Consider the following 24550-nt stretch of genomic DNA (forward strand, 5'->3'; position numbering starts at 1 on the left):
AAACAATTCAATGTGTATAGTTACATATATTTCTCTGTACACACCCACACTACTATGCACCTTGCAAGGAAGTGTCAGAGTCAAATATAAACAATTTAATGTGTATAGTTGTTACATACATTTCTGTGTAAACATCCACATACACACACTACTTTGCACCTTGCAAGGAAGTGTCAGATTCATCTTTTTCGGGTCTGTTTATTTGTTTGTAAGAAAAGTTCTGATGGTAGCCAAGACTGGCCTCAAACTACCTATGTGGACCATATAGGTCTTGAACTTGAAATTCCCGTTTTGGCCTTTCCAGTGCTGGAACTGCAGGCTACACCACCACAGTCAGCCTTTTCTGGGTCTTTTAAAGGTGCACGTAGAGAATTTCTGTTACTTCTGCCTGCCTACTTGTCCATTTTTTTTTTCATCTGGGTATCGGAAGCTCAGTTTTCTTCTGGGAAATAAACCCTGCTTTCAGCCTTGCCTTTCAGTTCAAACCATACATGTGTGCTCCAGGCATAAGCTCATGACAAGACCTAAAGAGCCAAAGACTCCATCTTCCTTGCTAAAGTGATGGACCTGGAAACTGATATGTGATTCAAGACAAACCACCAAAGCTTAAGCACTTTTGCTGAAGCTACTAAGCGAGGCATTTCCTACTGGGATTTTTAGACTGAGAGAGCATAAACCACTACTACTTGCAACCCCTTCCTGGTCTTCACGATCACCAGGCACTCACAGGTATACACACATGCATGCAACAATACATATACGTACATGCACTCACACACCTACATAAAATAAAAATGAATACACTTTTAAAAAGACATTTCCAAAGTACTAGGTGGTAACACTAGATCACGACAATCGAATTTAAATTAATTAAAACCTGTATCTAAGAATAGTCACTGACGAACACCGAATAGCTACATTTTGAATTACATGACTGTTGGGCCAGGTACATGCACTACTTGGCTTGGATAAGCCAGATCTCTATTGGCTGGTCAGCATCTAGCACAGAAAGTCTTCCTAACAATAATGCTTTTCAGTTGACCAATGTATTTCCTCTCAAGAACTTCAAGTATGCAATACTGAAGTAATAAAGTGGTCACTGGGCAAGTTAAACTTGAAATAGTACAGAAATAAGAAAAACATGCAATGGAGGTAAACACAAAGCCAAGAAACAGAGTGTATAAGTTTTTGCAGCAACAGTGGCTTAGTTCTGTTTATATCTGGGATGGCTCTAATGATTCATGCTTTTCTTTGGGCCCATCTTTTTCAGAGAGTAAGAGAGACTTGGTAGTAACCAAAGCCTAAACTAAAATACCTTATCTATTGTATCAGATCTCACAGGTAAAAATCAAGACTCGGTGACTAACAAAGAAGATAGCAAGAAAGGGAAATATTTAAAATGATAGGGAATGGCCAGGCAGTGGTGGCGCACGCCTTTAATCCCAGCACTCGGGAGGCAGAGGCAGGCGGATCTCTGTGAGTTCGAGACCAGCCTGGTCTACAAGAGCTAGTTCCAGGACAGGCTCCAAAGCCACAGAGAAACCCTGTCTCGAAAAACAAAAAAAAAAAAAAAAAAAAAAAAAAAGATAGGGAATGGAAGGGACACTAAAAGAAAATATGGTGTGAAGATGGGGCCAATTTGACATTTAAACCTGAAATGTCTGTAGAGATTGGAATCCACAATTCAAAAATATTTCCTAATGCATCGTTGTCTAAGCCACTGAAATACGGGAATGCCAAAAAAGGAGTCAGACTCCAGAGTTCCTTGACTAGATGACTGTACAGGTAAGGCTTACTATCAGAACGTGAGAAACAGGACCTCTCTCTGCTCTTTCTACTGTGCCCATTTATCCTGGAGTTAAGCATCACATCCAGGAAAACTACAAAGGCCAGGAGGAGCTCTACTAAAGAAAAGGCACTAGGCATGGAGACACAGGGCTGTAAGGCCAGCACTCAGGAGCTGAAGAGATGGCTCAGCAGTTAAAAGCACTAGCTGTTCATCTAAAGGATCTAGATTTGATTCCAAGATCCCACATGGCAGCTCACAGCTGTCTCTGATTTCAGCTCCAGGGGATCAGATGCCCTCTCTGGCCTCTGAGGCATCACACAAGCCTGCGACGCACAGATGACCATGTGACCATACACATTTAAAAAAAAGAAAAAAGACCAGTACCCAGGAAGCTGAGGCAGGATTATCATGAGTTATAGGTCAATCAGGCTATTTATTGACGTCCCATTTCAAAGTATGAATAAAAAAAAAACACTAAAAGTTAAAAATTTGATTTGTCAAGGTAATACCAAAAAAGAAAACCTTCAACTTCAACATAACTTAGTTTGTTATAAAATCATACAAGAGACACAGCAGCTTAACAAGTGCACTTCCTCCTTCTCAAAGATGAAGGGTCAGAACAGCTAATAAGAAACAGAATGGGAACCTTTCAGGCTATATAGGCATAATATACAGCTGGGGACACCCCAATGACCAATCCCAGGTCCATCTGCTTTTTCTTAGCCTTTGTTAGACCACAGAGAAGGAACACAAACAATTTCCATCCTGAAGGAGGAAAAAATATCCATCCTTCACACCTTTAACTTTTGCTACTGTGAACCACTAAGAATTCAAAGGGGCTGGGAACTGAGGCACACATCTACCTCCCTCTTCACCAGTCCTTGCTACTTAGCTATGACAGCCAAAGTCAGGACACCACGGGTAGTACTAAAGTGTAAAGGTGAAACACAAACACGCTTATCTTAGGTGAAAAAGAAAATTTGAGAAAGAGCAACTGAGACAAAAACAGAGTTTCATGAAACGATAAGGGATTTTTCCTTCCCATTTTTTTTGGGAGGAGGAGGGAGGTGTTTCTTTTTGAGATAGGGTCTCACCCTTTAGCCCAAATGGCTTTCTAACTCAACACAATGCTCCTGCCTCAGTCTTCTGAGTGCTGTAATTAGAAATGAACCAGTACAGTTGGCTAGAATAATGTTCCTTAAAAAGGACTGCAAAGATAAATTCGATTTTCTGTAACTTCCTATTCCTTAGTTCCCCAGTGCTCTGAACAGCTGAGTAATTAGACAAGTTCCATATCTTCCATCCTCCTTTTTTCTCCTACTTTGTAGGATTTCTCAATTACTGTCAGGTTTTTGCTACCATAACCATTAAGTAAATTAACATAATTACTCAATTTCTGTTAAGCTTGGGAAACTCAGGCAGACTAAGTCTCATAGCTGCTGGGGCTGTCCTTGGTATTGCCACATTTCTAGCTGCTGGGTAGCATCACTCCATCAAACTGCAGCCTCCTGAGTTATGCCACTCAAATGGGAAGAAGAGACTAACCAAGTACCACCACACAAGTTTTCACATGGCAGGAGAGACAATCCAAGTCCATTGCCATGGAGAACGAGAAGCTCACAGCATGGCTAAGGACATCATGGCCTATTTTCTAAGTCCCTCCAGTCCATCTTTACATCCATTTCCAGCAGCTCTTGAAATTATTTCTGCAATCATCCTAATGCAGTCTCACACAATATATTGCTAAGAATTCTCAGAAACAGGCTCAAGTTTTTCTTCTTCCAATTGTTGTGTTACAAATATTATGAAATCAGAATATACGTGAAAACAAAGTAAGGTTCTTTCTGTTAACTGTGTTAACTCCCGTGGTGATATTTAACTCTGAGGTACCAGAGAGACAACAGTGTGAACTGAATAGTCTGAAACCTAACAATGAGCAGCATTTTAGAACAAGATGGCTGACTATCCAAGGAAGTGTATCTTTAAGGGATATTAATTCAAATAGGAAAAAACATAAATCCAACCACTTCTCTTCATTTGCTATCATTTGAAAAACCCTATCAAAAAGAGACTACAACGTATCTCTTACCTCCGTGCAACATAATAAAAAATAGGATTCCCAGCTTTGGAAGTGCCAGCTTGGTAGAAGATGCTTAGCGTTTTCAAAGCCTTGAATTCTTCTTTCTCATGTACCTGATGCCTAAAGAAAGAGCAGCGTCAAGCAGAGGCTTTACACAGATTGCTGAGCAGCTAAAAACATAGGATTAATCAACAGTAACATTAAAGGATAATAAAATACTGGCAAGGCAACAGGTTTTCTGAGAACAGGTACTGTCCTGAGTCAGGAGAGCTTTCACGGGTTACCTAACAACACTGCTGGGGAAGGAGAGCCCAAGATGACCTTTTACTCATGCTATTCTTTCCCAGATAAAAGGTTTTTGGGGTCTTTTTCTCCCCCTTGCAAGTTCTTGCGTCCCCTGTGTTTTCTTCTTTGATTTGTATTAAGTGTATCTTCACAGACAGCACGAACATCCTTTTCCTGATGATTACTCAGCTCTTATTTTAGTCCATCTTAGTTTCCCTGGTTAGAAATACTTTTTTCACGTTAAATTCCTCTATGTACCGAAATAAATTTCTGAAAGAGCATGGCTTAATTTTGATATATTCTGCTGAAACTCTGTGTGATTCTCTTATAAGTTTTAAATAATAAATCCTAGGATATGAATGAAAAATTCATACCCATTATTCTCTACTGATATACTATCTCTGCCTATTCTCACTACATGTGGCTTCTGTAATACTTACTAGATATACATTGGATTGGATCCTCTTATGTCTATCTTCCCTTTCTCTTGCCTCTTCTCTTTCTAAAACAAGGTCTTACTACATAACTTAATTTTTGTAAATTAACTTCTGAATGTCAGATCAGAGTGTTTTCTTTCTGCTTTCAGCACATACTATGAATAAAACAACCAACTCATAGGCCCAATATAGCATTTGTAAAAAGATACATATTTAGCAAACATCAAGTGTGTGTCTAACAGTGAGAATCTCGGAGTTCACAGATTAGATCCCTCTAAATGAGGTGCAAAAACAAACGTCCACAGAAACATTTGTTGCAATATAGAATGTACTGTGTTTTCTTAGTCTTACTCTAAAAGAGGTTAAAATCATTAATTTTGTGTGTGTGTGTGTGTGTGTGTGTGGTAGGGGGTTGGTTTTTTGAGACAGGGTTTCTCTGTGTAACAGTCCTGGTTGTCCTGGAGCTCACTCATTCTATAGATTAGGCTGTCTTGGAACTCACTGAGACCTGATTGCCTCTGTCTCCTAAGTTCTGGAATTAAAGGTGTGCGCTACCACCACCTGGCAAAACCATTAACTTTTTGAAGGATTCAAAAAATAATTGTATGATAGAAAAAATTAATAATTTAGATTTAAAAAAATGAATCCGGTATGAATCTAGGTAAATTAAGTTGTATGTATTTTCAAAGTGTAATATGAAAATGTTATCTATATATTCTTGAAAGCATTAAATGAAAAACATGTCAAAGAGAGTCAGCGAGATGTCTCAGCAACTAAAAGTACTTGTCACTAAACCTGACAATCTGAGCTTGACCCCTGAGACACATGGAAGGAGAGGAATGACTCCCATAGTGTGTTCTCTGACTTTACATACTAGCTGTGAGCAAGGGCACACTAGCACACACAAACGAGTTAAAAAAAGCACAAAAACTTATTAAAGCTAGATGAGAAGCTATCATTTGGTAAGACATCCTTCTTTTTTTATAAGAAAATCAATATATAAAAGCAAATAAAACATGGTTATATAAATGCAATACAAGCATATTTAATAAGAGGTCTGGTGGTAAATTTTGTTTCTCAACCCCCCCCCCGGGATACAATCATCTTTTAAAGTTGTGTTTTACCTGGTCATAAATTCTTCAAACTTTGAACTGGTAAGGTTAAGGCTGGACCAGTGTGTATCTGCCACAGGCTTGTGCTCTGGAGGACCCAGGTATGCAAGAAGTGTGGCCATCTTATCAAAAGGTCGTCTTCCAACAGCTTTATGATCCCTAGTAACAACAGACAATGCTTAAGAAATGGTACTTCACACTACCTGGGCAGCCTACCTCTCCTTAGACCAATCACTTGTTGCTGTTCTTTTAACTACTTATTCCTTGCTGATTTGTAAGCAGTACTGAAAGATGTCAGTATCTTAGTTCTGGGATTATACCTGCGATACCAGCTCAAAAGTATACCTTTTAAAAAATTTATTTTATTTTTTATGTATGCATATGTATGTATGAGGCCAGAAGTGGGTTTCAGATCCTCTGGAGCTGGAATTAAGAGGAAGTTGTGAGGTACTTGACATGGGTGCTGAGAATGAACTTGGGTCTTCTAGAAGAGCAGCATGGTGGTGTGAATAAGAATGGCCCCATAGGCTCATATATTTGAATACTTAAGAGTTCTCGCTCTCTCCTTCTTTCCCTCCCTCAGCAAATAAAATGTTATAAAGACCTGTGGTTATATCAAAATTACATGATGTTCAAAAGTGAGCTGGCAGACATGGAACTGTCAAATCACTGACTATATTTTAATACATGAAATATCATTTTGTAAACAGCACATTTTTAAAAAATCCTAGCATCAAACTGCAAATATGTATTCAAATCAAAGAGAAGAGAATGTTCATCTTTAAAAATTCCAGGTTATTTTGTTGTCACAAGGATGAAGCACTTCCTTTTCATATTTTAGTGGAACATGTCAGTCATGTCCATGCCTACTTTATAATTTGTAAAGGATTAAAGAGTCTTTCCTTTTAAACTCCCATCTCCTAATTGTTTAGCTATAGTGTTATGGTCTCTGCCTTTCTCACAAACAAGCAGATTATTTTTTTATTGGCACCTAAGGGAACCCCTAGACACAGAAATCAGAGTCTTTTACAATCCTATAACTAAAAAGGCAGTAACTCTCGGAAAGGACAGCATGTAGTTTATACCATAAAAGGCTTTGATTAAAACAGACAATAAAATAATTTTAGTTACTGGCTCTGTTTTCTCTCTTTCACAATCTCTATCTCACTCTTTTGTATCCCTTCTCTCTTTTGAGACAGGGTTTCACTGTGTAACCCTGGCAAGCCTGAAACTCTCTCTCTATGTAGACCATCCAGGCTGGCCTCAGATTCCCTGCCTCTGCTTCCCGAGTGCTGGGATTACAGAGCACAACACCATGGCTGTCTGACTCAGTACTTCCTACATAAAGCTTTCTTTACATACACTTAATAGCATCACAAGATTTACAGCAACAGCAGTGCTGTTCATCTTTTAACACGAGTTGGTTTTTGCAATGTATGTATGTAATCTGCATTTCTCTTTTCAAATCACAATTTTTTTAATTTTTAAAAAATATTTATTTATTTATTATGCATACAATATTCTGTCTGTGTGTATGCCTGCAGGCCAGAAGAGGGCACCAGACCTCATTACAGATGGTTGTGAGCCACTATGTGGTTGCTGGGAATTGAACTCAGGACCTTGGGAAGAGTAGGCGGTGCTCTTAACCTCTGAGAAATCTCTCCAGCCCTCAAATCACAATTCTTAAGGCAAAAAGCTGCCTTTATTCAAGACCAATAATTTTGTTAATTCAATTTAAACTAAATGTTTAATTTTCCCCAAAACATACCTGTTGCTGGAAAGATACTGGCCAATTTTCTCCTGATTGTTCCAAAGCAACCGATGTAAAGCAAGCACATTGCCATCACTGATGAAGGAAAGACTATGATTTACAGCATCACTTGTGGGACAATCTGATGCTATATCAAGAAAAAACCTGCAAAAATGCAAACCCATTAGAGCTTTTAACACTAGGTATACTCACTCATCTATGCACTAAACTTATACAGAGTTTAGTAACAGAGGGACAGCGACTACAAATGTGGAGGGCTATGCCCACAGTAACTGTCCCTAAGCCAAATAAGAAGCACAAGGAGAAAGTTGGCTTTCCATTTCTGATACTCATTTTCTACTTCAGCATCAAAGTAGGCTCCAAAAGTAGGAGAACAACAAATTTAGATGAATAAAATCTGGAAATGGGTTAGTATCATAAGATAAAGAAATGAAAGACTAGGTAAAAACCTCTCTTAAAGTCTCACTGCTTGCCTGTCAAGAGACAGGACTGGAACTTTGGTTCTCCTAAGTTTCTGTGAGTAGTCACAAAGTTATTTTCTACCTGAAAATAGCATTCACTTTTCCCTCCAACAATCTATAGCTCAGCTCCAATTTCTTAGCAGAAAGGCTAGAAAGAGTGAGCGGCTGCAGAAGGCCAGGGTACATATCAGTGACATCAGCTAGGTTTCACACAGTGTGAAGCGACTTCGGGGCACCACCATCTTCACAAAGCACATGAATTATCTTTTGCCAGATAATCTTTCTTTAAGAGCAACTCTGGCAAATATAGTAGTACCCTGAGGTTACAAATAATCCAACTATTCAGAAAATGAAAGTGAAGAATTAGTTATGGAAATCCAGCAGAAAAATATTCTCAAGTCTTAAAACCTCAACAGTTATTCAGTTACTTCATCACAAAATCTTCTGGTTTTGCATTGTTTTTAAAGAGAATTGTTTTAAATTCAGATAAACTTCTAAGCTTAAGTAAAAAACAAAACAAAACAGTATTACCACCAAAACATTCTAATATATTATCTGCATCATTTGGTTTTAGGGTTTTTTTGCATTTTATTATGTAAATTTATTATGTATCTAAAACGCAGTGTTCTGTCTCCATATATGCCTGCAGGCCAGAAGAGGGCACCAGATCCCATTACAGATGGCTGTGAGCCACCACGTGGTTGCTGGGAATTGAACTCAGGACCTCTGGAAGAGTAGCTAGTGCTCTTAACCTCTGAGCCATTTCTCTGGTCCCTGGTTTTACTTTTTAATAAACGAAAACTAAACCCATTCTGAAGCAATGCCAAAGTTAGGAAATGCCAACAATTCCTCTCAGTTTCCAAAGAAGGAAACTACCATGAAATTAAGAATATACAGATTTTTTACAATGTCTCCTATACTGGAATGAGACAAAATTTGTTCTTAATCTAGAAAGGACAGGGGGTAAAAATCATACACAGGAATCTCATGTAGACCAGATACACAGACTGGGAGTGAAATGGAAACATGGCAAGCAAGGTTTCATACCTCCGTGCCAAGTCAAAGTTGCTTTTCACAAAATCATTAAAAGGCCTCATATGCTCTTCTTTTGTGAACAGGACATGATTGGCAATGCTCTGAAGTATCTAAATAATCAAACAGGATTATGAGTAATCAGATTATTTGCTATATGAAATATGTATATTAACAGTCATTATAATTTTCCATTGATAATTCTACTGGTAGTTCAAATCAATTATTCATTCCTCAGTGTAAAAAAAATCACCTTAGATAGCACTCTGATTTTTTTCAAAAGAAATATTAGTATATATACATGTTACATATATAAAATATATTTTCAAGTATCTCTATATTGTATATGTTTGATATGTGCATGTATGAATGTTTGTCTCCAAGTGTGTGAGTTGGCAGAAGCATGCATGCATGTGGAGGCCAGAGTTTGACACTGAATGTTTCCTTCCATCATTCTCCACCCTCCACAAAACCTCTATTTGGATTCAGTTAGTCTAGCTAGCCGCTTGCTCCAGGAATCCTGTTCCTGCCTCTAGTGCTGGGATAACAGGCTGAATACCATGCCCCCTGACATTTACTTAGGTGCTGGGGAGCTGAACTACAGTCCTCATGCTTGTGTGGCAAGCACTTTTACGCAAAGACCCATGTTCCAAGTCTCAAATGTTAACAACAATAACAACAAGAAAGAAATCCCACAATCTCTATTTCTGTTTCCACCTCAAATTTTCCAGAGCAGGGACACAAAAAAACCTCACTGGAAGACAGACATTAAACTCCTAATATATTTTCCTATCACAGGGCCCATCAGGTACATATAAAAAGAATTCCTCTGCAATATAAACAAATAAAAACAAAAGGTACATAACTGAAAACCATGCAACTTTCAAAAGCAAACTGAAGGCAAAGTACTTTGGATATGAAAAACTAAAAATTTAGTTGGAAGGAAAATTAAACATTGAAAGAGTATAAAATAATTCACCTTTGACATTAACTTCAAGCCTCTTTCAATTCTAGGTGGCGGCTTTTTATCTAAAATCCCTGCTTCATATGGCGAGACAATGGCAGGATTGATAAATCTGAGGAACATGGCACTTCCTACTGCACCGATGCTGTTCTGAGGGAAACGCTGGCTAACCACCTGAGAACAAGGAGTTGAGACTTGAGTAGACAGTTTGCATTGAAATAAAGAAGCGGAAACAAAAGCTTGAAGGTCAAACTCTGCACAAAACATGAATTGTCAACCTTATGAATGACCTGTTTTTAACTCCCCCCCCCCCCCAAAAAAAAACCACCAGAAAATAAGGCTTATCCTTAACTGTAATCATGGGTGATTTTTAAGGCACAAATAAATTTATCAAAGAGAAGAAAAACCTCCTCCTAGCAGAGACCTGAAAAAAGATTTTACTTTATAATCATAATAGGCAAGAAAAGTAGACTCAGTTTCACACAAAGATGAACATATTTCCTAAGAACAGACATGAAAGCGCAGCTGACTTTTAGCAGGCCCTGAAAGTTCCGTTCCTCGCGGCACACCTCCTACACATCCTACACCTAGCAGGAAATAGCTGCATTTTACACACCCATTAAAATAGACATTTTAGTGTGGCTTACCATATACATCTTTTCTTAAGATTTCTACTGAGTAAAAAACACTACTTACAAGTCATGTTCCTGTTGGTAAACTTTTCTTCATGATCATGCTTCCTAATATAAGGACCTACCTATTATTTAAACCACTGGAAAAGCAGGAACTCTTGGGGACCTAAAAGAAAAAAGGATCCCACCAGAAGACAGAAACCCCCATGTCTACCCCAATTTATTCTTCGGCCAAAAAAGTAAAAAAGAGAAAGTTTCAGGGCTCAGGAAATAGCTACCCATACTGAAAAGTCATACAAAGTCAATGAAAATGGGCCTACCCTCTACAGAAAACATTCTGCACAGAATATAAAGGAGCAGGCACATCGGGGATTGGGAACAATGTCACAGGATTGGCTGAACTTCATCTCTTCCTAATACTTCCCATTTTAAGCTAACACGTGGAAATGGAATTGCTCTAGAATTTAATTTTTAACTGTACCAGATATAAACTTCTTTGTTTTTCTTTTTCTGTGTCGCCCTGGCTGTCCTGGAACTTGCTCTGTAGACCAGGCTACCTCAAACTCCTAGAAATCAGTCTGTCTCTATCTTGAGTGCTGGGATTAAAGGTGTGTGCAGCCACTACCCGGACATATTTTTTTACTTCAAGAACACATAGGATACTTTCATCACAGAAGCTATTGTAGCTTGGCATGGCTAACTGTAATGGTGGAGGCCGAACACTACCAATTCTTCATCGCAAAGGCTCCTGGGGTGAGGAAATGAGAATACTGGGTTTATGTGCAGAATTACATGTCACTTTTCTTTTCTTTACCAGGTGCCAGTACTTGTCATAAATTCAAAGACTCAACTCCAATTAACTCAGCTATTTCACTTCATTCTGGCCCATTTTGTGATTCATGGGATCTGTACTTATTTAAATTATTACTTCATTGTTTTATATGCATGTGGGCATTTTGCCAGCATATAAGTCTGTATACCACATACATGCCTGATGCCTGCGCAGCCAAAACAAGGCATCAGATTTTCTGGAAATGGCATTACAGATGGTTCTGAGCTACTGCTTAGTTGCTGGGTATTGACCCTGATCATCTGGAAGAGCAGTCAGTGTTCTTAACCACTGTGCTATCTCTTCAGTCTTAGGATCTATATCTTAAATGTGCCATTACCCGTGGCCTATAATCTCAAAATAATATTCTATCATTTCTGATGAAAAAAATAGGAAAGATTTCAGAAAATGATTTGAGGTAGTCTGTATGTGACTTGTCCTTTCCCTGTTCCTTACACTGTGATGTTCAAGGAGCCTCTCTTGGTTACAGTTCTTTTGGGTGAATTCATAAGGAGAACAAGCTTATGAAATCAGGGAAACTGGGAAGTTGGCTAAATATAGATATCTTCTGTAGTGAAATATAGATCTAGATACAGAATTAGGAAGACGATCCAAGTGTCCTTATTCTTCCAAATAGAACTGAACCTTTGAGAACTAAAAACTCACATCTGATAAAAAAGAAAGCAAGGAGAAAATTCATCACATAATTTCAGAATGTGAAAAGACAAAACTGACACTAAGTTCTTTTAGAATTTCCAAATTTTAATTAAAAAAGACAAAGATATCAACAAGCTAACAAGATCATAAAGTGTTTTGGGAGCAAACACTGAAGAAAGAAGAAGACTACAACTCCCGCTGGGGGAGTCACGCTCCCAGTCCACCCAACACTTAGATTTAATTTTAAACACGGTATCTTAAAATATAGTAATATTTTCAGTTTAACCCATTAAAAGCCTGATAGAGTTTTAAGAGGCCCAACATCATAGTTTGCTTTAAAAAGCTAGTTGGTTTATTAAACATCTGAGTAAGTGTCTCATAAATATTAATAATGGCTGCACACCGCCTTTAAAATGTGTGTCTGAAAGTGGTTAAGAGGCTGGGTGGTGGTACATAGATCTCAGCATGAAGGAGGTGAGGCAAGAGTGCTGCTATAAGTTCAGGCCAGCCTGGGCTAGAAGTGAGACCCATTCCAAAAACACAAAAACAAAAAGTTGTAGCTTCTTGTGGTTTTTCTCTAGGGAAAAAAATCTTATAAAGTAACTTACAGTGGTTCTTGGTTTATATTTGAAAATACTCAGCTTCTGAACTAAAGGAATTAATTATTTCCCAAGAAGAGTATTACAAAATTACTGAAAAACAATTTCAACTTTTAACCATTTATCACATCTTTAAAAATAATTCATGTCAATACTTCATGTTTCAGGAAAAGTTTCATATAATGTAAACTATCTCTTTGATAGTGATATCTATATTTTTAAAACTAAAACCTGACAAATTTAATACTAATAGAGATACTGTATAAAAAGTTTCAAGAGACAATTTATAAATTTTTATTTCACAACTACTTGACATCAATTTAATTTTATCCAACACTTTGTTTTTCCTTTGCCTTTGTTTTGCTTTCCAAGACAGGGTTTCTCTGTGTAGCCCTGGTGATCCTGGAACTCCCTCTGTAGAACAGGCTGGCCTCAAACTCAGAGATCCACCTGCCTCTGCTTCAAGAGTGCTAGGATTACAGTTGTGTACCACCATAGCCAGCAGGTTGTTCTTTATTTCTAAATCTATAAAAATCTAATTTGGATCCGTATATTTTTCATGTAAGGTCAATGCTGGGTGAGTCAAATGCTGAAACCAATGATCAGCTAATGCCACCCCTACCCCCTGCTTCCCTTGGTAAAGCTGAACTACAAAAATCAGATAACCAATTACACATCAGTAGAGGACCACCAACTATACAGATAAAAATCCTGTGAAGCCTGCATTAAGCAGGCAACTTTGCCAGTAATCTAAGTATATATTATGTTGAGAGTAACAAACCGAATCAACTGTAATGTGTCAGTTGAACAGAGCTAAACACAAAAAACTAATACTTTCTCTCTAATTTCATTTATTACAAAGAAAGTCAGCTTGCTCTTAAAAGAAAAAAACTTAGATTCTGTTAAACAACTTAAAAAATAATCTAAATTTTACAATGACTAGCATGACTAACACCATAGAAACTTCTGAAGTAGTGCCAGTTAGACTCCCTTAGTTCCTTAAAGACTATAACCTGTGCTGTGAAACACATTCCAAAAATTTAGTTACCAGAAATATATATGTATGTATATCATATATATATATGAAAATAACTACTAGAAAAAATTCCAAGGAATAACTTTATATGAAACCATAATAAATGTTAAGAAAGCTGTAAAACATGCTCTATAAACACAGGAAGCCTGACTTTAATTATGTTATGCTACACAATGACATTAGTATAACATTAAACAAGAATGTTAGAAACAGCAAATTAATGTCCACAGTGATGATGTATAATGTTAAACCCACAAATGCTGAGAATTAGGAAGCTGAAGCATTAAAGGAAAATGTTTTAAGCAGAAGAGCCATCCAATCAAATCCATTTGTTCACAGACGATCAATTGTACTTAATATACTCAAAAAGAAAATTCTTAATGAACATAATAAAAGTATGTGTCTCTAAAGTTTAATTTAATTTTGAATTTTAAATGTAACTATAAAATGTAGTCTTATTATATATAAAGCTAAGGTAAGAAATGAAAGACAAAACCAGACAAACACAATTTTATTTTATTTTTTTTAAAATAAAACTACTTCTAACTTGTGAAAGTTTTATTTACATTCTCTATAATCACTTGGATTAAGTGAACAAAAACAGGACTAAACTGGCTAAGGGTAAGTCACATCCACAAATGTCACTGTTAAAATGAATATAATTATAATGTGAACAAATGATATTGATAGAAGAAAATAATTATGGCAATCCTAACTTTTTTCCTTCTACAGGAAAACAAGGTCAGAAGCAGGCAATACATTCAAGGCATGTTTGCACAATGAGTTGCTTCTGTATAATCATGACCTCACTCAGTTTTCTTTTCAATGAAGTAATAATGTGTATTTTTCTCTGAAGTAAAAGTAACTTTGGCATTACAATTTCTATAACGTAAGCACAAATGTCTAGATCATGGATGGCTAAGACCATTAAGATAAAAACATCAGGAATAAAATTAAAATTTAGCAATTTTTATATTAGATTTAGAAAGTGATGCCTGTATTTGGTAGATCTAGCATGTGCAAATCCTAAGTTTGATGTTTAGTTCCAGGTGGGAAGGGGGGAACACGACACATTTCTACCCACAATGTATTGATTAAGAAATGCTTTTGTTTCTAGAAAAAGAAATCACTCACATGACCTGCAAACAAGAAGCAAGAATGAAGACAGTCAGCATCCCCTAAGGCCTTGAAATTAAGTTTCTTTTGCATTCATTTATAATTTTAAAAATAACAATAAAATTAGATCAAGGGTATTCAATGTAATTAATGCACACGAAATGCCTTTGGGATAAATCAAACCAAAGGAACACAGAGAATGTTTCAATGTAACTTAATTCCAGGGTTAATTGAAATGAGAGCTATTCTGTGCCAGAATTAGTAGAATGATTTTACAGTGAAGGTCAAATAGCTGAAGTGAAGATGTTCTTAACAAATAGCAAAGATTTGGGGTTTGCTTCAAAAGAAACAGCTAATAAAAAGTTCTCCAAACTTACTGATTTTTTGTTTTCCTTTTTTTCTTTAACTGTAGCTTTATTCAGTAGGGAGTGGCAAGTTGCCTACAGAACAGAGATGAGCACAAACAAGTCACAGCACCGACTACATATAGCAACAAAAACAATGTTGGCTTGTACATAAAATTACATGGTAAAATGTAACACAAATGGAACCAACAGAAAAGTAGAAATAAACTGAATTTTGAGGGATGAAGTTTAATCCTGAACTTTACTTTTATTTCACTTTTAAGCCAAGCACGAAATAAACAGCAAGAAATGTTGAGACCCAATCATGTCTACTATTTCTGGCTATAAGTCATGGAAAAACTGTCCTCAAGCAAATCTGAGGAATATTTATTTACATTTGACTCAATTCCTAGCTTTTGATAAGTTTTACATAAAATGTTTGTATAAAGTAGACCACACACTGAAAACATTTTGTGTCTACATAATTATATTGATATATAAAATACTTCTCTGTGTATCCTTCAATTGACTTAAGAGTTAAATTTTTTCCAATACCTAACAGTTAATTAAGATTTTATTAAATAGAAATTAAATGTCTAGATATGCAGAAAACAATCTTTAGAGACACTTTAAAGGAGGGTTGTTACAATCTCACATCTTCCAATGTCTGCAGAGTGCTCCCTGAAATGGTGCTACTCAGCTTATTAAAAGCTGCTGTATTTGGGAAAAGAATGTTAGCATCAACTAGAATAAAAAGTTAATATCAAAGTTAAGAAATTATAGATAATATAGAAACAAACTTAAATCTGATTAAAATTTTTACTGATTATAGGTGACTTAACAGAATGCCCTCCCCATCCAAAAAGCAAAAGCTCCTCATGCGAACCCACACAGATGTCAGTTTCATCACTTAGAACTCAATCTAGAATAAAAGATTTCTTCCAAAATTAAAATTTCTGATTGGAGCATACTAATTATTATTTTTAAAAATCCAAAAAGAGCCATTCGTGGTGGGAAACAACTATAATCTTAGCTTTTGGGAGGTGGAAGTAGGAGTTCAAGAGTTCAAGGCCAGGTTAGGCTACAAGAGACACTTTCTCAAAACAACAAAACTTAACCATAAACATAAATTCTTTGATCCAGACACATGGTATCTTATTCTAACAGTTCTAAGGCACACAAAACTATAACCCATAATAACTTGAGCATAGAGTCAGTTTGATCCATCCATACATCCACCCACCCACCCAAATAGCTCCTGTATACCTAGATGACAACAGCATCCTTAGCCAAGGAGGCAGAGCTTTGTAAAGCAACAGAAAGTCTCATTTCAGGGATCTTTGCTGCAGGCTTTAAGGCAATTTTCAAAAGTACAACCATGTAAATAAATATGCAGGATTTTTTTCAACTAAGAGAGGTAACTACCATTTATAGCTTTAACACACATGTACACACTCATTTGGAGAAGCAGCTATACCAGGAAAGAATGTCTACTAAAATAACAGTAGCTGTTTCCTGATTTTCTTACCAGAACTGAATATCACTCTAAGGATTATGTTCTCTTTGTTCCAAACTTACCAGAAGGAAAAGAAATAGCATGTAATAAAATAGTTTAATCAATGATAAAAAAGTTTAATTAAAATCTGTCAGACATTTACACTTAACTACTATTCCTATATAGTATTAACCATCTTTTCTAAATAAAGCAAGCATGTAAATTGAGCTGATCAGAAAATACAAAAGGGCTGAAAGATCCAGATCTGAACTCCAGTAAAATTTAGCTAGCAATATACTCACTTAGCTTTCAAATTTTCCCCAGAAGATCCCCAAAGCAGAAGCTATGTTTACTAAGAAAAAGAAAAATGGGTTCCCATCCTTCCCAGCAGAGCATAAAAGTACAAGGGTACCATTATGTCACTGCCAAAGTTACAAGGGCAAGTAAAAGCCAAAAGAGGGGAAAAAAATGAATAAAAACAAAAGCTAACAAAAAGGAAAGCTAAGGAAGAAGACATAATGGAAAATATATTGAGTCTGAAGCTTTTTTTATTTCTATCTTTGTCTTTAATAAGTCACTGTAAATTTTGGATATTAAAAAAATAAAATCTTAACTTATAACAAAAGCTTTGCTTCACAGTAGTCTACATGAAGTTTACTCATTACAAAATAATGCATAGTGTAACATTTGCACTGTTCTTCTGTGAAGCTTTAAGGTGATGATTCAAGTGTGAAGGCAATGCACAGCACAGCACAGCACACGGTGGTAGTAAGCCACCAGGCAGCACTTTGCTGTCTTCATTTCTCATTGTGCCTAATTAGGAAGGATGGCAAGAATCATGCTTACTTAGGTAGTAGGAATGAGAAATTTATTTCTTCATGAATTATCTCCTGTGTGCTAAGTGTCAAGTCCCATTCTTTTTACATTACAATATCATGCTCTCAAACCGGTGTCCAAGTTTACTGATGATATAAATACATTTTTCATTATGGGGACAGTCACATGAAGAGTTTCTATTAAATTCTAGTAGGACAGATCATGTAATCAGGTACATTCCTCATTCATCTTCAACCAACTAAGGCAACTATCATTTTAGAAACCCATTTGCTTTCTGAAAATCAATGTGATTCAGATTTTTAAATGTGTGTTGTTTCTTATCAGCCTCATTTTACAAACAAGAAAATAATAGAATTAAATTTAAAGAGAAACCTAAGGGTAAAGTTAGGACAATCAATACAATGAAGCTTCGCATTATAACTAACCACTCTCTATCAAGGCTCACACTTTCTGAGCTGGATAAATTGTGTGGAGCTCCCCTAAGCTTCCTAGAGCTTTTTGAAATGGCAGTAAAGTCATAACACACGCAGAAACTTAATGCTAACTGTATTTTTATCATATATTTATGTATGCAAAGTTTTCTTTTTATAGACATAGCAGATATGTCTTTTAAAATAGCAATGGAGAAAAAAAATCACACAGCAGCCTCACACAGCTTTTTAAAATGATGATTTCACTGATGATGTTAATGTCTCTAAGCAACTGAGGTCGCAAGCCAAAAGGAAAAAAAAATAAAATAAAAAGGTCAGAGTGACACTGCAAACCCAGAGACACACGGGCTGTGGTGAATGTGTGTGTTCTTTCCTCATTTGCACCCTTATTCTGAATCCCTGGCCCTATGGTAGTTTTTCCTGTTTGTTAAGTTAATATACATTTATAGGCTCTCCCTTGGACTAACTAAATTACTTTTAAAACTGTATATGAAATCAAAAATAAAAGCTACAGAAGAACATAGGCCTTCTTCTCTTAGCACGGAAGTAATCATTGTGAACATCTAAACTCAGGGCACTACTTGTTGTGATAGTATTAAAAAATCTGTTAGCTACTGGATGATGGTGGAATATATCTTACAAGCAGCCTTTTATATAAAATATACAACACAATTAGTTTGCCTTGAGAAAACAGGACACTACAGATCAAGTCATTCACAATGCAAACACAAACTTGCCTCACGTGTAAAAGATGATCTAAGTGATTTAGGCAAAAGATAAGCACAACCTCACTTCAGTGCACTCACTGACTTAAGCTGCTTTCTGTGAAATCAGAACAAGAACAATGCACCTTGCAAAATAATGGAGACCAAAGCAGCAAAAATATTTACCTTGCATTTTAAGGGTTCTATTTGCAGTTAAGACATTTAAGAATAAGTTCTCATTTGTCCTATATGTTTGTTTGACCCATCTGAACCAGATGTGCTTGAGTAGGAAATATGTCAGGAAGGATGCTTGCCCCTGACTGGATGTAGACAGGAGGTACACAAGGAGGAAGTATATCAGGATACACACATGCTCCTGATTGGACCAGATAGGAAATACAGTGGTCTTACGGGTGTGCCTTTATAGGTTTTACAAAATGTGACTCATGGCCATTTCCTGGGAACCCTGGGATGGACCTGGACAGTATTTAATTAAAGATTGCTTCAAATTTGGCTCAAAATTGTGGTTATGGTCTTATTCTAAACCAGTGAGATTAACACTTTCAACACAAGGAAAATTAATTTATTTGCCCTAAAGTTTTTTAAATGTCTCTGAAGAAAATGTGAGGTTTCTTTCAAAGCCAAACTAACAATAGTTCTTTAAGATTTTATTTTTTTAATGTTTTATCTTATGTGTATGAATTATATGTATATGTACCATGTGCATGCCTGAGGTCTAAGGAGATCAAAAGAGAACACTGGATCCCCTTCAACTGGAATTACAAAGAGTTATGAGTCACCATGAGGGTGCTGGGAACTAAACCTGGGTCCACTGCAAGAGCAGTCAGCGCTCTTAATTACTGAACCACCTCTCCATCCCCACAATGTATTATGTATGCAGATGATGGCCAGCAGCTGATTGTGCACAGAATGAGGATCTTCTTGATTTGCTCTGGACTGAGAGTGGCAATCTCAGACTGTCAGCATACCTGGTATAAGCAATGGCAGACACTTCGAAGCTGAGAGGGGAACTCTGAGGAGGAACTGATGATAGCATGGAAGAACTTCTCTGTCATCTGAAGGAGGTTCCTCTGGTTTTCGTCAAGGCTCTCAGAAGGTTCTAACCTGACAAAGAAAAGTCACCAAAGCATGACTGGTGAAACAAAATCACTCTTCACAGATTTTCTAATCCTGACTCAAACAATAAATTTGTTTTGAAAAGAAAAAAGGAAGAAAAAAGGAGAAGTGATTATAACACCATTTTTGGTGGCTCACATCAATTTCAGTATTCCTTTTCTTTTCTTCCCAACTTCTACGGTGTGACAAGCATCCCGTGACTGAGCTACATTCCTTAGCCCTTTAGCATTCCTTTTTTAAAAAAAGATTTATTTATTTATTACATATACAGTGCTCTACCTGAACGTATGGCTGCAGGCCAGAAGAGGGTACCAGATATCATGACAGATGGTTGTGAGCCACCATGTGGTTACTGGGAATTGAACTCAGGACCTCTGGAAGAGCAGTCAGTGCTCTTAACCTCTGAGCCATCTCTCCAGCCCGCCCTTTAGCATTCTTAAGCAATTTTTCTTTCTGTGAACATGAGAGTGTGGACCTTAAAATCTTGACTTGTCAGAGTAGGCCTCAGCCTCAAGAGTAAAGAAGGCTAAGGGCTCCCGAAATCTAAAGTCCCTTTCACCAAGTGTTTAAGGTTTTTTTTTTTTTTTTTTTTTTTTTTTTTTTTTGGTTTTTCAAGACAGGGTTTAGGTTTTTAATTATGTGTATGAATCTGTGTGAGTGTATACTACATGTTCAGGTGCCTTCCAAGGCTAGAAGACACCTTCCTGCAGCTACAGACAGTTGTGAGCCACCTGATATGGATGCTGGCAACTGAACTCAGATCTTCTAGAAGAACAGCAAGTGCTATTAATCACTGAGCCATCTCTCCAGCCCATCATGAGTCATTTTTATCAGAAATAATTTATGGACATCTCCCTTTCCTGTATCTTCTTAGATTGTGTGTGTGTGTGTGTTGCTGAGGAGGGAACCAAAAGCCTTAACACATGCTACTAGGCAAGTGATCAGCCATAGCCATATACTCTTGATTTTGAACCTGGTGAGAAATGAAGACTTGGGCTCACAAGATGACTAAATATGTGTATTTCCCAGAAGCTGAAAGCACAGAGTGAATATGAAATACGAGTGAAGAGGTAAAGGTGGATTATACAAAGCAAACAATCTGTCAACAGTGAACCACTAATGGCTTCTCATAAAATAAGTGACAAAAAGATTCCTGCTAAGGTTGGGGATAAGCTTAGGGTGCAGTGCTTGTCTAGCATGCAGAAGTACCTGACTACAATTACCAACACCACCAAAACAAAGCAAAGAAACAAAAAGCCCCATCTTCATTTAGAAAAGTCATTTCTAGAGCAAATAATGAGTATAGAAAAGACAATGCTAGAGCCGGAAAGATGGCTCAGAGGTTAAGAGCACTGACTGCTCTTCCAAAGGTCCTGAGTTCAATTCCCAGCAACCACATGGTGGCTCACAACCATCTGTAATGAGGTCTGGTGCCCTCTTATGGCCTGCAGGACACACAGACAGAATATTGTATACATAATAAATAAATGAATATTTTTAAAAAAAAGAAAGAAAAAAGGAAGTCGTGGAAAAGTCAAAGAGCTATGCTACTGAATAAGTATTCGCAGAGCTAAACTATACAATACCATGTAGCAATATAAAAGAATTAAGATTAATCTTCATAGACTTTCATGGAAGATCTAAGATCCATGGCTAAATCAAAAGCATTAAGTTGTAGCCGGGCGGTGGTGGCGCACGCCTTTAATCCCAGCACTCGGAAGGCAGAGGCAGGCAGATCTCTGTGAGTTCGAGACCAGCCTGGTCTAAAAGAGCTAGTTCCAGGACAGGCTCCAAAGCCACAGAGAAACTCTGTCTCAAAATACCAAAAACAACAAAAAACCAAAAAAAAAAAAAAAGAAGTCGTAAACCACAGATTCATTGTGGTACCTTTAAATTGAACAATATATTTCTTCTACAATTACATATGTTTATACAAAATGTTGAGAAAAGGACAGAATAAACTAGAACAGTACCTATAAGTGGTACTCAAAGATGCCTTTAATGACATCTGTTTGTGTTTTTTATTCTTTAAGGAAGAACGTATTTGCATATAACTTTTTGTATAAAAACTAAAAAACAATTTTAAGAGTTACATTCTGTAACCCCAGTACTGCAGAGTTGGGGCAAGAAGACTTTAAGTTCAAGGACAGTTTTGGCTATATAGTGACATATTGTCTTGGACAGGAACATTAAGATGGCCTCATGAAGAATCAGAAGCAGGGAGAGAGCAACTGTGAAGATGACAAACCTGGTAGGATCCACTTCAAAGCTGACATGCTGCCAATCTGAAGATGTGATCACAATCCGCAATAAAGGATCCAGTAGCTTCTGTAGGTAAGTAGCACCGTATACCTAAGGAAATGCACAGTGAGGCACATCTATAGGTAAGCAGCACCGTATACCTAAGGAAATGCACAGTGAGACACAGACCCATACAGCTGGCATAGAAAAAGTAATCAATCTAACACACTCTGTATATAACAACTTCTTGACAAACCTACTACGTACATACACACAGAATGAATGATACAAACCTTAAAGCAGAATGTCATTATCTTACTGGCCAAGCTGTTGCCTCGGAAAAGAGTCTGCATGGAGTCTGCCAATTCCACTTCCTTAGAAAACATGTTCCAGAGCAGCTGGTAGAGTAAGTGCCGAGAATCAAACAGAGTAACCAGAACACGAGCCAGCTCATCCTGGGAACAAACAAAATTGTGTTTGTATGAACAAGTTTACTTTTTTTTAGAAGATAGATTTAAAATTTTGAAATCACCCATTAAATCAAGGTAAGTGATAACTAATTACTCTTAAAATTTAACATGTCTATGATAGGAGACTTTTTAAACCAGTTTATAATAGCTCTTACCACCAAGGAGTAACTGAAGGAAAGATGAGAGATGGGGCTTTACCAGAAGACAGAAAGACCAGAATCTGGCTCTAATCACATCACGAAAGTAAGAGTTCACTTTGATGTGTGGACGAGATTGAACAGACTGGTTTCTTAGAACTGATTAAATACATCATGGCCAAGGCAGAAAAACAACAAAAATATAAACACTAAAGGGCTGTTTAAAAATCAGAAAAGGGGAGAACAGGGAGAGGCCTCAGCTAGATATTCAAATCCCGACATTCTGTCATATTTACACACAGCTGAAGAGTTAGGATTGAGGTTAACCTTTCTATTATTTTATGATACCACCTTTTGTTCCTTACAGAAGTGAGTGTGTGTGTGTACTGGGTAGTTTTGCTTGTCAATTTGACACAAGCTAGAGACATCAGAGGCAGGAGTCTCAGCTGAGGAAATGCCTCGAGGAGATCCAGCTGTAAGGCATTTTCTATTTTCTCATTTAGTGATCTATGGGGAGGGGCAGGCCATGGTTGGTGGTAGTGGTCCTGGGTTCTATAAAAAGTAGGCTGAGTAAGCCTCGGGAAGCAAGCCAATAAGCAGCACTCCTCCATGACTTCTGCATCAGCTCCTGCCTCCAGGATCCTGTGTGTGAGTTCCTGTCCTGACTTCCTTCAGTGATGAACAGCAATGCTGAAGTGTAAGCCTAATAAACCCTTCTCTCCCTAACTTGTCTTTTGTTCATGGTGTTTCATCACAGCACTAGAAACTAGAAACAAATAACTAACTAATAAGAGTGTTTTATACAATTGATAAAACTGTAATTCACAGTTAAACCCAACATCAAGAGGAGACAGAATAGTGGTAGCTATAATAAAAAGAACCCTCAACCTTTAACCAGTAATAAAGGCCACCATGGTCCTGAGCCTTCTCCTCTGCCTGGCCTGGTCCCAGGATGAAAAGAATGAGACAGTGGAGTAAGGGGAAGATTGAGTAACCCTGACCACAAATAGCCCAGGGGCCAGAGGATTATGAAGACTCAGTGTCTGCTTTATACCCTAGTTACACAAGCCGTCTTTGACATATCAAACCCTACCCTCCATTATGAAGTGAAGTAAAAAGGACAAGAATTGAGGGACTAATCAGAAGTGGTTGGGCTTGGGATATAGCTTGGTGGTGGATGGCTTGCCTAGCACCACGATGTGCTTTGCTGGTTTCTATTTTAGCACAGCAGAAAGGAGAAACACCAGCAGCTGCTGCTTTTAGGCCCCCATGTGAAATGTCTTTCTACTCTCATCGCTTCTCCTAAATCCTGAAAATTCTGAGCAACTGAATTTTAAAACATGTATTTACATAGTCAATTTTGTAGTAATTTAATTTTTTGCTCACCTTTAGATAAAGTTCTAACAAATGTGACAGAACACACTTGTAATCCCAGTACCCCGGAAGTGGTGGCAGGGAAGATTATAAACTTGAGGACAGACTAAGTTACAGAAGAGTCCCAATCAAAACAAAACATCAACAACAGAAAATGTTGTTAAAAGGTACCCATGCTTCCTCAGACGCTCTGACTAATGTGGATGGTCCTGAGTTGTTTGTTGATTTGGGTTTTTTTGGTTTTGTTTTGTTTGTAAAAAGAGATCCAAGCCATATCGATATCTTGTCTTAAAAAAAAATAAGATAAAAGGGAGTGGGGAACCAAGGGTGTCTGTCAGTGGTTCTCGAATATCAGATATTTACATCTTGATTCACAACAGAAGCAAAATCAATTATGACGTAGCAAAGAAAATAATTTTAAGGTTGGGTAAAGTGTCGAGACATTAAGAAGGTTGAGAACCAGTGGTATATATGATCAAGAGACATTGTTTATATGTAAGAAATCCCAGCACTTGGGAGGCAGAAGCAGGTGGATCTCTGTGAGTTCGAGACCAGCCTGGTTTACAAGAGCTAGTTCCAG

The 24550-nt window shown here is 37.2% G+C and overlaps 1 protein-coding gene across 8 annotated transcripts in view; it reads right to left on the bottom strand.

Moving 5' to 3' along the window:
- Nf1 (neurofibromin 1) overlaps window positions 1-24550 on the bottom strand; it is a 246953-nt gene that overhangs the window by 109494 nt on the left and 112909 nt on the right. For 4 of the 8 annotated variants that reach the window (XM_038324993.2, XM_038324990.2, XM_038324989.2 and 1 more), the window contains exons 28-36: window positions 22283-22444; window positions 21997-22100; window positions 19601-19736; window positions 15178-15240; window positions 9947-10105; window positions 8983-9080; window positions 7472-7618; window positions 5716-5862; window positions 3879-3989 (exon numbers count right to left, since the gene is read on the bottom strand). In XM_038324993.2, coding sequence (XP_038180921.1) covers window positions 3879-3989; window positions 5716-5862; window positions 7472-7618; window positions 8983-9080; window positions 9947-10105; window positions 15178-15240; window positions 19601-19736; window positions 21997-22100; window positions 22283-22444 — 1127 coding nt within the window. Of the gene's footprint in view, window positions 1-3878; window positions 3990-5715; window positions 5863-7471; window positions 7619-8980; window positions 9081-9946; window positions 10106-15177; window positions 15241-19600; window positions 19737-21996; window positions 22101-22282; window positions 22445-24550 lie in introns of those variants that run through there. The other 4 variants (XM_038324991.2, XM_038324994.1, XM_038324992.2 and 1 more) reach the window with 3 other exon arrangements.

This window comes from Arvicola amphibius, chromosome 4 (genome assembly GCF_903992535.2).
Source record: "Arvicola amphibius chromosome 4, mArvAmp1.2, whole genome shotgun sequence".
Taxonomy (NCBI): domain Eukaryota; kingdom Metazoa; phylum Chordata; class Mammalia; order Rodentia; family Cricetidae; genus Arvicola; species Arvicola amphibius.